At 41.7% G+C, this 11,909-nt stretch overlaps 2 protein-coding genes across 3 annotated transcripts; one reads left to right on the plus strand and one right to left on the minus strand.

The window, feature by feature from the left end:
- The first annotated feature begins 486 nt into the window (after positions 1–486).
- On the plus strand, positions 487–3,633 carry dctn5 (dynactin 5). The gene is made up of 6 exons (XM_063019018.1): positions 487–598; positions 1,515–1,583; positions 1,671–1,789; positions 2,651–2,762; positions 2,857–2,959; positions 3,268–3,633. Exons 1-6 carry the CDS (start codon positions 551–553, stop codon positions 3,363–3,365), a joined length of 549 nt encoding a protein of 182 aa, XP_062875088.1. The 5' UTR covers positions 487–550; the 3' UTR covers positions 3,366–3,633.
- On the minus strand, positions 3,574–7,243 carry rpusd1 (RNA pseudouridine synthase domain containing 1). Of its 2 annotated transcripts, none has more exons than XM_063019017.1 (6): positions 7,221–7,243; positions 5,972–6,274; positions 5,456–5,579; positions 5,130–5,232; positions 4,925–5,026; positions 3,574–4,368 (listed from the first exon to the last, which is right to left on the minus strand). In XM_063019017.1, exons 2-6 carry the CDS (start codon positions 6,154–6,156, stop codon positions 3,971–3,973), a joined length of 912 nt encoding a protein of 303 aa, XP_062875087.1. In that variant the 5' UTR covers positions 6,157–6,274; positions 7,221–7,243; the 3' UTR covers positions 3,574–3,970. The 2 variants fall into 2 exon arrangements, with proteins under 2 accessions (XP_062875087.1, XP_062875086.1); XM_063019016.1 differs by lacking the exon at positions 7,221–7,243 and adding an exon at positions 6,810–6,991.
- Between the last annotated feature and the right edge of the window lie 4,666 nt (positions 7,244–11,909).

Raw genomic sequence — 11,909 nt, forward strand, 5'->3', positions numbered from 1 at the left:
CGTGGTTAGTCCGGCACCACATAAAAACACTACAAGGCAGGAATACACCCGGAACAGGCCGCCAATCTATCACAGGGCTTCGATATTTTAGGATTTTTTCGGCCCTAAACATAAAAATTATACAAATATAGAACAATACTGTGTTATATTGTGTATTTAATTTATTTAAAGCGTTTAAATTTTAATAATTATATTTTTTATTTAATATTTCTCGTTAAGACGAATTCTATCGATTAGTAATGTCTTTGTTTTGGCCAGTTGATCGGTGCTCCGTTATTAATGTCTGTATTCACTGAGGCAGACGTGAAAAGGAGCGGCGGTGGGCGGGGCCAGCAAAAGACAAAACCAACAAGTCCCGCCTTCTTGTTTCTGATTGACTATTAGTTCTTACGTCACACAAATCCACCAATAGTGAGGCCCAAACAGCGTAAGTGGGCGGAGTTCAAGGACGAAATACGGGTGTGAAAGAAACAGAGTGGTGCTGTACAGAACACACCTGTTTCTGAACAGAAGAAATCAGCAGTGTCAGGGTGTGAATATTTATAAAGAAATGGAGCTGAGTGAGATATTATACAATAAAGCGGAATACATCGAGACTGTACGTACATTTACATTTATTATATTATTAATCCTACAGATTATAAACACTGTAACGTGGTTTTGTTGCTGATAATTATGATTTGGAGAGTGGTTAGCTGGTTGGCTAACATTAGCCGCCTGTCTGACCATTCATAACATTTATGTTTATAGTTTTGTTTGTTTAGTAATTGCATTTATTTTATTAGATTTATAACATTTATATAATATTTTAAAACAAACATAAATGCAGAACTAATAAATTTACATTAGAAACCGATTCTTTAAATGAAGCGTAGCATCACTAAAGGTGCGTTCACTCAGTGTAAATTGTGTGTGAGGATGTGTTCACCAGCTGTTTATGTTTTAATAATTACAGCTGCACAGACAGAGTTCAAATGCTTATACATTTATTTAAGACATGGAGCGCACGGATATTATGGGATCTGCCCTCCTATAACCTAAATCCTCTTACATGGAACAGTGGTCTGTTGCAAACCTGACCTATTCATAACAGTCCAGCATCAACCCTCCTTGGTCTCGGTAATGCTCTTGCAGTCATGTTCCAAAATCTAGTGGAACTAAAAGAGCTTAAATCAATTGAAAATAAAACAAATGAATAGTATAAACTCAGGGTGCTTGGGTGGCGCGGCAATCTGTTACACTAGTCCAGATCTCAGCAGTGCTATCAACCGGCTGGGCGTCTACACAGCCGTGATCTTCAACAGTAGGTTCAGTAGACCAGGGTTCTGTATTTGTTTCTGGTTTTCTGAGTCTGTCTGGTTTCTGTGGTGAGCATTTGGGTGATAAATCACTGGTGGACTGAGTAGCTGGCGGAGGATTGAAGTACTCGGTGTGTTTCTGATGGTAAGTTAGTTTCGGGCGCGTCAGGTTCAGGGTTTCGTTGCTAACGCTGTTGAACCGTTTGTTTGCTGCAGGCGTCGGGGAACAAAGTGAGCAGACAGTCGGTCCTGTGTGGGAGTCAGAACATCGTCTTGAATGGAAAGGTAAAGCATGATGGGAAAAACGGTACACGGTTAGAGCTCCGCCCGCAGCGCTGAGGCCCCGACGCTAACGCTCACCTCTCGTTTCAGACCATCGTGATGAACGACTGCATCATACGAGGAGATCTGGCCAACGTCCGGGTCGGCCGGCACTGCGTCATCAAGAGCCGCAGCGTCATCCGACCGCCCTTCAAAAAGTTCAGCAAGGGGTGAGGAACACCGAACCGGTACCGGGGTTCTGGGTCCAGGTCCCTGTTAGATATATCCAATTATTCATTTCCCCCAAGTGATCATTTCATCCTGATAATGATTACGGCATTTATCCAAGTAAGCGACTTACAGTACTGTGACAGTATACTGTTTAAGTAATTAAGAATTAGGGGCCTTGCTCAAGGGCCCAACAGCAACAACCTGGCAGTAGTGAGGCTTGAACCAGCGACCTTTTGATTACTAGTCTAGTACCTTAACCACTAGGCTACACCTGCCCCGATTGGTCTGGAAGCTCGGTGCAGGGCAGGAACACGATTATATTTACGGCATTTAGTAATAAGCAGTTGATGGTTAGGGGCCTTGCTCAGGGGCCCAACAGTGGCACCTTGTCCTTTAACAAAACCATTTTTTGTGTGTTTCTGTTATTCTACAGATTTAGTCATTTCCATTTCCCCACTATAATTCCTCTGCCAATCACAGAGAGCTGTACAGCGTAGAGAGCACGCTATGCTCTGCGTAAAAGGGTAGTAATCAAAAGGTTGCTGGATTAAGCCCCACCACTGCCAATTTTCACTGTTGGGCCCTTAAACAAGGCCCTTAACTCTTAATTGCTTAGACCTTATACTGTCACAATACTGTAGCGTCTGCTAAACGCCGTAAATGTAAACGTGTTACTCCACTGATCGTGCAGGCGCCTGGACCGGACAGCAGGGGTCACTGTTGCAGCAGCCGCACCCATGAGCCAAACGTTCTGCTCCAGTTTTTAGGGTTTGGTAGAGCGTCAGGTTCTTCTGGGAGGGGTGGAGTGTGTCTGTGGGGCGGGGAGCAGCAATCTAACGTCATTCCTCTCCCCTCCACAGGGTGGCGTTCTTCCCCCTGCACATCGGCGATCACGTCTTCATAGAGGAGGACTGCGTGGTGAACGCCGCTCAGATCGGCTCGTACGTTCACATCGGGAAGAACTGCGTCATCGTACGAACACCTTTCATTTAACACTGTTCCTCACGTTCAGAGGGTTCCCGTCTCCCTGACGACCAACACTGTGTGTGTGTGTGTGTGTGTGTAGGGTCGGCGGTGTGTACTGAAGGATTGCTGTAAGATTCTGGATAACACGGTTCTGCCCCCCGAGACCGTCGTTCCTCCATTTACAGTCTTCTCTGGATGTCCAGGTCAGTGCCGTCAAAAACACCTTTTATAAATACCCCTCAAATGTAAACACCCCACAATCATAAATACCCCTCAATTATAATCACCTCATTTATAAACACTCCTCCATCTTAAACACCCCTCAACCGTAAATACCCCACAATTATAAACACCCTCAATGATAAATACTCCTCAAATATAAATATTCCCCAAATATAAATACTCCTCAATTCTAAACAGCCAAACACCCCTGAACCATATGAAAATGTATAAATATGTTAAACAGTAATAAACATTCACATATATATATATTCGGTGTTTTTATTGGCAGGTTTATTTTCGGGAGAGCTCCCCGAGTGCACACAGGAGCTGATGATCGACGTGACCAAGAGTTACTACCAGAAATTCCTCCCACTCAGCCAAATCTAACCACGATCACCGGATTCACCCAGACGCTTCATCATTTCACTCATGTTTAATATGATATGGATTCATTACACCATCAACATGAAGCTTTTTTTATTTAAATACTCTATGAAGAGTGTGTGTGAGTGTGTGTGTGTGTATGAGTGTGTGTGTGTGTGTATGAGTGTGTGTGTATGAGTGTGTGTGTGAGCAGAATCACATGATGCCGTGGTTCAGTGTAATATAAAGTGTTTATTGTTTCACTGCTGATTAAAAACGTCTCGTCACTCGAGCTTCTCTCTGTCATTTTTTTCACCTCGGGGCCCCAAGAGCTGAGGGGCCACAAACACCAGGATCACACGACCTTCTGAAAACACTGACGGAGTGTCAGCGCACAGAGGAAAGTGTTGAGTTTAAGGTGAAGCAGGTTGAAATGCACCCTGAATTTATAACTAGGACTGGGTCGATATATTGGTTGGTGTAAATTTACCACTTTCACGACTGTAATGTGGTTTAGTCCCACTAGAGGGCAGTAGAAGACACCTGTACAGTAATTCAGACAAGCTCACAGGTGTCCCAATACTTTTGGCAGTATAACCAGGGTGTGAAACTTGTGCTGTGGACTGTATTTACTCGAGGCTCCATTCAGAGAGCCACTGCTGGCACTGTGCCCGCTCTTCCTCGCTCTCCTCCACCCTCCTCGTCCTCCTCTCCTCCCTCTCCCTCTTCACTCTCTCCTCCTCCTCCTCTCTCCGGACCTCCTCCTCCCTCGCCCTGCTCAGCATCCCCTCGATCAAACGCTCCGCCGTCTCCACCCGTCTCTCCGGGCACCATTTGGGGTCGAGCGCGGGCAGGAAGTTGTCCGAGGTGGCGACCTGGATGGGCTCCGTCTCCAGGGGGATTCGGAGGAAGTGGGCGTGGAGCATCATGCGGTACGGGGTGGCGTCTGCGCCCAGGCTGTAGGTGACGTCGCCCACGATGGGGTGACCGACAGAGCCGCAGTGCACTCGCAGCTGATGGGTGCGGCCTAGAGCAAGAAATATCAGATCACCTACACTGGCAGCTCAGTTTGGACATATCCATTTCCCCTGTGGATTTAAAATCTTCACTGCATGCACTAAAACTATACAGCACTACAAAGTATCTTCTTTAATAGTTTCTTTAGACGTATATTTGGGTCACATGATGTATAAAGACGTGTGTGAAGACAATGAAAGTCACTAAAAACATTTAAAAGGTCCTAAATTAAATACAAAATAAACACACGTATCTAGTTCCCTGATGGTATTTCCCCTCCACTCATAATCGAGGAGGGTCGTGACTAACACACGCCCACTCCGACATGTGTGCAGCACCGACCACTTCTTTTCACCTGCACCAGGGTTCATACGGAGATCAGAGCCACGCACTGATCTCCGTTATCCCCCGTATCTGTGCAGCACCATCAATCAGCCAGCAGAGGGCATAACTGCAGCAAGAAATCCCTACAGCCAATCACTGTCTGACCCGTGGGTATCAGAGCTAAGATTAATAATAATAATAATAATGATGATGAGGAGGAGGAGGAGGAGGAGGATGTTTACCTGTGAGAGGCTGCAGAAGAACTTTAGTAGCTGCTTCTCCATCGTACGATCCGTATTCTAACACTGATAATAAAGTCTGACTGGGCTTCGGGTTCTCACATCCTGTCAGGAGAACAGGTTACAGGGGGGCGTCAGTGTGCTTCAGAGTGTTACGGGGGGGTATGACAGTGTGCTGTATGGTGTAGGTGTGGTAACAGAATCTCACCTTCGGTTCCTTCTGCACACATCATGTGTGTTTTACCCTCAGTTGTGTTTTTACCGATTGACACGTCCACCATCATCCTGCTCTCCGTCACCGTACCGCGTACCTGCACACCAACACACACCTGACGTTACACCTACTGACCGAGCGACTGACACAGCAACACCGCAGCCTGAAATCAGGGTCAGCAACAGATTCAATACAACAACAGTAACAGTGACGGGGTGGTGGGGGGTATTTGGGGGAGGTATTTGTGAGGGAATGAAAGGGGGTATTTTTGAGGGGGTGAGAGGTGGGTGTTTGTTGGTATTTAGGGTGGGTATCAGTACCAGAGCGAGGTACGCCTTGGTGACCCGTCTGTCCCTGAAACAGCGGTACGCTCTGCCCGCCGCGGCTTTATTCAGCGCCACACACAGAGCACCACTGGTGGAGTAATCCAACTGATGACAGAACCTGTACACACACACACACACACACACACACACTTTAGAATAGATGGAAAGATAAACTATTTGGCCCAAAGTATGTGGACACCCCTTTTACTCCTTTACTCTGCCCCATGGCACGTGTCAACCTGAAGACTAGCTGTGTGCCAGCAGTTTAGGGAATGCCCCTTTCCTGTCCAAATAAGCCATGTGGATGAATTGGAACCCTGACTAAGAGCCTAGGCTTATCTCAATCATCCATCATTTGAGCCTGACATTACAATGCTCTTTTTGCTACTTTGAGGTAAATCCAAGCCTGCAAAAATGGGTAGAGTGCAGGATGTTTAAAGGTCAGGCGTCCACAAACTTTTGGCCACATGCTGTACACAGAGAAGTGAAAGACAGTGTGTGTGTGTGAACCTGAAGCCGTAGTGTGTGTGAGGATCAGCGAGGTGAGGGAAATGGTGCTTCAGCTGGTTCTGGACGGTGTGTGTTTCGCTCCACAGTTTGCTGTCGATGCGAATGTCCCAGTGTTTATTCAGGACCAGGAAATCAGGACTGTGGTGGAGCACACACAGCTTCTCCAAACTCGCCACGCCCTCCATCGTCGCCCAATGGAGGACCAACCTCACCAACCACACCTACTGGAATGGTTTGATGGGGTAGAACTGGTAGTAGTGATCATAGGGGTCCAAGCTCCACCGCCGTCATACTTCTGCGTACCTACAACACGGCAGGGCCAACAGATTAAAGCCACAACTAACGACTGTGTCCTGAAGAAATGTGTCCTGTGGTGTCTGGTACGTTACCAGCGGCTCATTCAACTTCTGTACACACAAGATTATGTATACGCTAAATGACCAAAAGTATGTGGACACTTTTATGGATCATGGGCATAAGCATAGTGTTGGCTCCCACTTTTGTCTGTAGGAATTTGTGCCCACTAGGTCAGACATCAATGCTGCAGTTTTAGGCCTTCCTTAAACTGTTGCCACAAAGTTAAAAGCATAAAGTGTATTTTTTTATCAATAATTTGGTTAATAATAAGTGTGGCTGAAACACCTGAACTCGATAATTATGAGTGTCCACATACTTCTGGCCATATACGTATATCTGCAGTCGAGCTTCAATAATACACAGCAGAATCTTTATTATTAATTATTATATTATTATAAACTCTGTGTTGATGTTATTAAGTGTTTTTATATTTTAATAAAGAATAAACCTGGTGTATAAATGTGCTTCAGTGTAAACTCACCTCACATTCACTTCACCTGCTTCAGCCTTTAACTCGCTATTATTAGTGATTATTATCATGAATAAATGATTTAAAGTAAATACTGAACCTAATAAAGTAACATCTTTAATAAAACATCAATTATTTGAATGTAAAATGATTAAAATCAGTCGTTTTCCGCAGTAAATGTAAACAATATTGTGGTCACTCAGCCTGCAGCACAGCGGAAACCCTTCAAAATAAAAGCTCATCTCTTCAATACATTAATGTCTGTTATTATTTATTATACGATGATTTCTGTGTATTTATGCACATTAATTCGTTCCGTATTCGTTGTGTAATAATGTGTTAGTTTATAGTTTTATAAAATACTACAGTGTACTGTAATAACTGGGAGTACAGCGCTGTGAGAGATGTATCAGAAGACCTTACTAAGATGGCGGACGGATGTTTCCTCAGTCTGAACCAGGAGAGATTCACACAGAGCCGGTTAGCTAATAAAGCAGCTAATAAACCCAGAACTTACATTCATTCTCATAAAATCATTCTCATAAATCATCTAACCCAGTCTGATCCGCTACAGGGAGGCTTTATAACACTTTATAGATCACTTATAACAGCTCATAGTGAAGTAGGAAGGCCAGTTCCATAATCTCAAAAATTCGGGCATGACGGGTTAGTCAGGATCGTCTCTACAGAACACAGAATTAAAACCTTAATTAATGTAATTGTGATTAAACTAAACTCAGTATAAAATCAGCACATTAATGAAGGTTCTTCTCACCACATTTAGACTCGACTTGTGATACTTTAGTACAAAAATCCTGAAGTTCACCTTTCCTGAATCTTCTAAATGAGTCGGTGCCGAGCGACACTCAGAGCTGGACGCTGGTTTTGGTTTTGGTGTGTCGACAGCGTGACGGTTATTAAAACTTAGTCATTAAGCAGCATTTCAGGGCTGGACGTTCCACAATCAAGTGGTGGACGTCCTCACAGAGAGTGGCGGCTTTAAACTGATCAAATAGGAGTCGTTTCTGTTGACGTGTTTGTAAAACAAGCGTCCGGTTCACTTCGAAAGGAGGACGAATACATCTGTGAACAGGCAGATGAAAAACGGTTTGGTTAGACTATCATGTCTGTGTAGATGATGTGGCCGATAGCACAGCTCAGCGGTGGTGGGCTAGTGTAATGGACCACTGTCTTCTGTAAATACACCCTTATTATTCTGTCACCCTTATAACACAATACAACAACAACTGATGAAGGTTGATGCATCATTTTTTTATTATTATTTGCAAAACAAACAAAGATACAAAAAGCAATCAGGCATCTGGCATTACAGCTGAACAATTGCAATAAAAATGTATATACTGTTACACATATAGACTACCATTCAACATTTAATTATACAGCCGTTCATTCTATACTTTCATGTAACACGTTCAGTTCAATTTTTTTCTCATGACTTGCACAAAAATACACAGTATAGTTCGATGGTTTGATGAGTTGAACTCTGCGTCTGTCGAATTTTATTCTCAATTCAGGTCTTACGGTCAAACCCATTACTAACAGGTGTATAAAATCAATTAAATAAATTATATTTGTGCAATACGTGGCAAGTGTTTAAGGAAGGCTCTTTTTTTGTTCCAGCATGACTGTATCTCTGTGCACAAAACACAAATATTCTAGAAAGTCCTTCCAAAAGAGTGGAGGGGGCAACTCCAACTCGGTGCCCATAGCTTTTAAATGAGAGGAGAAACAAGAACATGATAAGGTGTTCACATACTTTTGGCCATACAGAGTAGTTCAGCAAGCCTAACTGCACACAGAATCCTGGTGATATCAGGAGCTTAATCAGGATTCTATGAAGCATTCTAATTTTAATTAAAACAATTGTTGTTTCCGTTACCGTTGGGGAAGCAACTAAAGCAACTTTTACCAGTACAGCGATACAGCGGAACGCTCTGATCCACTTCCCTCAGCTTCTCTCTCACCTCCTCGGCGTTGTTTTTGTTATTGTAAAATATTCTACTGTACACAAAAACCTTGGGCCCCTGATGCCTGCTGACTTTTTTGAGGGCAGACAGAATGTTGAGCTCATCAGAGGAGTTTAAACATTTTTGAAGACATGGTGAGTAAAAGGTGTAGAAAATCAGACACCCGCCTGTGTTTTGGTTTTGCAAATTCTCCACAAGATAATCAGCAGGCATGTTGGATTTCGACTGATTGAACAGACGGTACTCGGCGTGATACGTGTGCTCGATTGGTAGAGCACAGACGAGCTTATTTCCTATGTAAAGTCTCGAGGAGCTATTCAGGTCGTCTCTCGCTTTACTATCCTCAGCAAACAGCTTTGGGTTGGGTTTGGAGGTGCAGTCTAAGATGATGGTGGCTGCAGCAAACTGGGTCTCATGTTGTCCTACTGGTTTACAGCTAAAAGCAACAAAAAGAAAAAGAAAAAAAACAAAGGCATGATTTGCACTAATTTAAGGAGCTGGATTAAAGTTGCTCGGGTGGCACAGCGGTCCAATGAGATAACCCAAACCCACTGAGATCTGAGTTTAAATTTCAGCTGTTATCAACTGGCCTGTGGGCTTTTCTCATTTAATTTGAAGTGTCTTCAAACCAAAGGACGTCTATTAGAGTAAAAAAAAAAAAAAAAAGTATTTACAAGCGTTTAGAAGCGTCATTTCAACCAACAGCTCTACATACAAAATCTCACTTCTGTTTTTTACCGGTTGATGTGAAAAATGAACTGAATCATTATTGGTTCAGAACGCAAGTAAAGCCGTTTAGACTGGGTGCAGTCAAAAAAAGTTCTAATTCACTGAGGAGGGATTAATACATAGTAAATGCTATATAACAATAATAATAACAAGAAATAATAAAGATATTAATAATTACCAAAACTAATAGAATAATTAAGGATAGTAACAATATTAATAACAAGAATAATAATAGAAATAATCTAAATATATATAAAAATTTTATTAATAATATACATAAATAATAATAGTAATAATAATGTATAGTACAATATGGTGTAATAAGAACAATTGTAAAAAATATAAAGAATAAAATATAAATAAGCCTTTTAGTCCACAGCCTGATTGGTTAAGAGACTCTGCTTTAATAAACGTGTGAATCTGCACATTTATGTAATTTAGTGTTTGGCTGAAAAGATCTATTTTTATTAATAAGTAACTATAAAAGTCGTTTTTTTTTCTTGCTTGCTCGGGTTATAAGATTAAAGTCACGGTGACCTTTCATGGTTTAAATCTTCATTTTCAGGATTTAAATTGTTTAATTTAATTCTTTAAGTGAAATCAAAATGTGTGCATTTATAACTTACGTTTCAGTTATTAATTTGATGATTTCATGAAGAGCTGTTTTATTGAACTTGTCTTCAGCCTCGATGTTCCTCATGCACAGAAAGAAAATAAACCGCAGAGCAACGATACGAGCAGTGATGACCTGCAGTGACTGATAAGAAAAACCATGAGTTTCTTTTAGATAGATAGATAGATAGATAGATACTTTATTGAGGATATTATTTTTTATATGAAAGTAATAGTGATTTATGGTGGTTTATTGTGAAGCATTCATCATCAGTTATAATGGTTTTAATACAGTGATGTAAATAATATTCTCACTGCAACTGCTGATGTGTGTTTGTCATCCTGAATGATTTCAGATAATCAAATCTCATAAAATCATTTGATTTGGGTGGGGAAAAATCCAAACCATCGCCACCCTCTAAAACTGAACTAAATAAACAAAACCCAGGGTCCAGAAGCCCTGAATATGAAACTATTACTATCTAAGGACAGTTTAGAAGTTCAATCCAAAATTAGGAGAAAAAATAAATAAATTAATAAATTAATTAAAATAAATAAATTAAAAAATATCTTATAAAAACAATACTGATGCTTTTCAGGTAACTGAGTAAGAGAAGTGGCTCATAATAAAAATCTGAAGCCGTGTTTGCTGCAGAAATATCTGGACAGCTTTGTCCACTCGCTTCAGAATGTTTTTTTTAGAACAGCTGGGATCCAGGGTTCGAACCCTGCGTCGGGTGTCTACATACAGACATGATTGCCTACGTCTAAGGAAGGAGGGCTGGCAAAGGCCCAGTGATAGATTTGCATCCTATCCAGGGTGTGTTACTGCATTGCACCCAGTGATTCCGGGGAAGTCTGACCCACTTTGACCCTGACCAGGATAAAAGAGCAGAACATGTAAATGGAAAAAAAAAAAACAACAACTCACCATTGCGGCTAAATGATGGAAGAAAAACAGCTTTATGAGCTTCTGGAAGATAAATTGAATATTTTCAGCAACAAGGATTGCATATTTATACCCTACAGTCCAATCCAACCCCCCAAAAAAAAAAAAAAAAAAGTGCTGTGTCTGGTGTCACAGTTCAGACGTGGGTGTGAAATTTTAGTGTTTCTTCAATTCCAATGAAACTTCACAGCTACAAACCTCATGAAAAGTCGTTTAACTCCACACCACTGCTACAAAACATGTAAATAACCCATCGTATGTTTTACAAACCCACATTTCCAGAAAAGTTGGGACATTTAGTAAAAGGCAGTAAAGAAAAGAATGTCATGTGTTTCATTCTCTTCAATCTTTATTTAACTGAAAAGATTTATAATCTTTCACTGATCAACTTTATTCTAGTTTGTAAATAGAAACACGTTTAGAATCAGATGCTGTAACATGATCCAAATAAAGTCAGGATGGGGGCGTGTTCCCCCGTGTTCCAGCACTGTGATGTCATTAACATGATAATGACTTGGTAGATTGTTATTCTGGTTTTTTTGAGCATAGCAGGTGCAGCAGTGTTGTTGGGAGGATGTTAGAGCTTAAGTGTAATAAATCAACAATATAAAGAAAAGGACATGCTTCCAACTTTGTAGTTGTAACAGTTTAGGGAAGGTCCTTTCCTGTTCTAGTATGAGTGAGCTCTAAACAGACATGAAGCTCCAGTGTCCTGCACAGAGCCCTGAGCTCAGCTACACTCAACAGCTGATCGATCAGTGCCCAGCCATACGAGTGCCGTCACAAATTTCCATACAGACACACTTCAAGGTCTTGTGAGAAGACTGTCTATTT

Source organism: Trichomycterus rosablanca, chromosome 22 (assembly GCF_030014385.1).
Source record: "Trichomycterus rosablanca isolate fTriRos1 chromosome 22, fTriRos1.hap1, whole genome shotgun sequence".
In the NCBI taxonomy this organism is placed as follows: domain Eukaryota; kingdom Metazoa; phylum Chordata; class Actinopteri; order Siluriformes; family Trichomycteridae; genus Trichomycterus; species Trichomycterus rosablanca.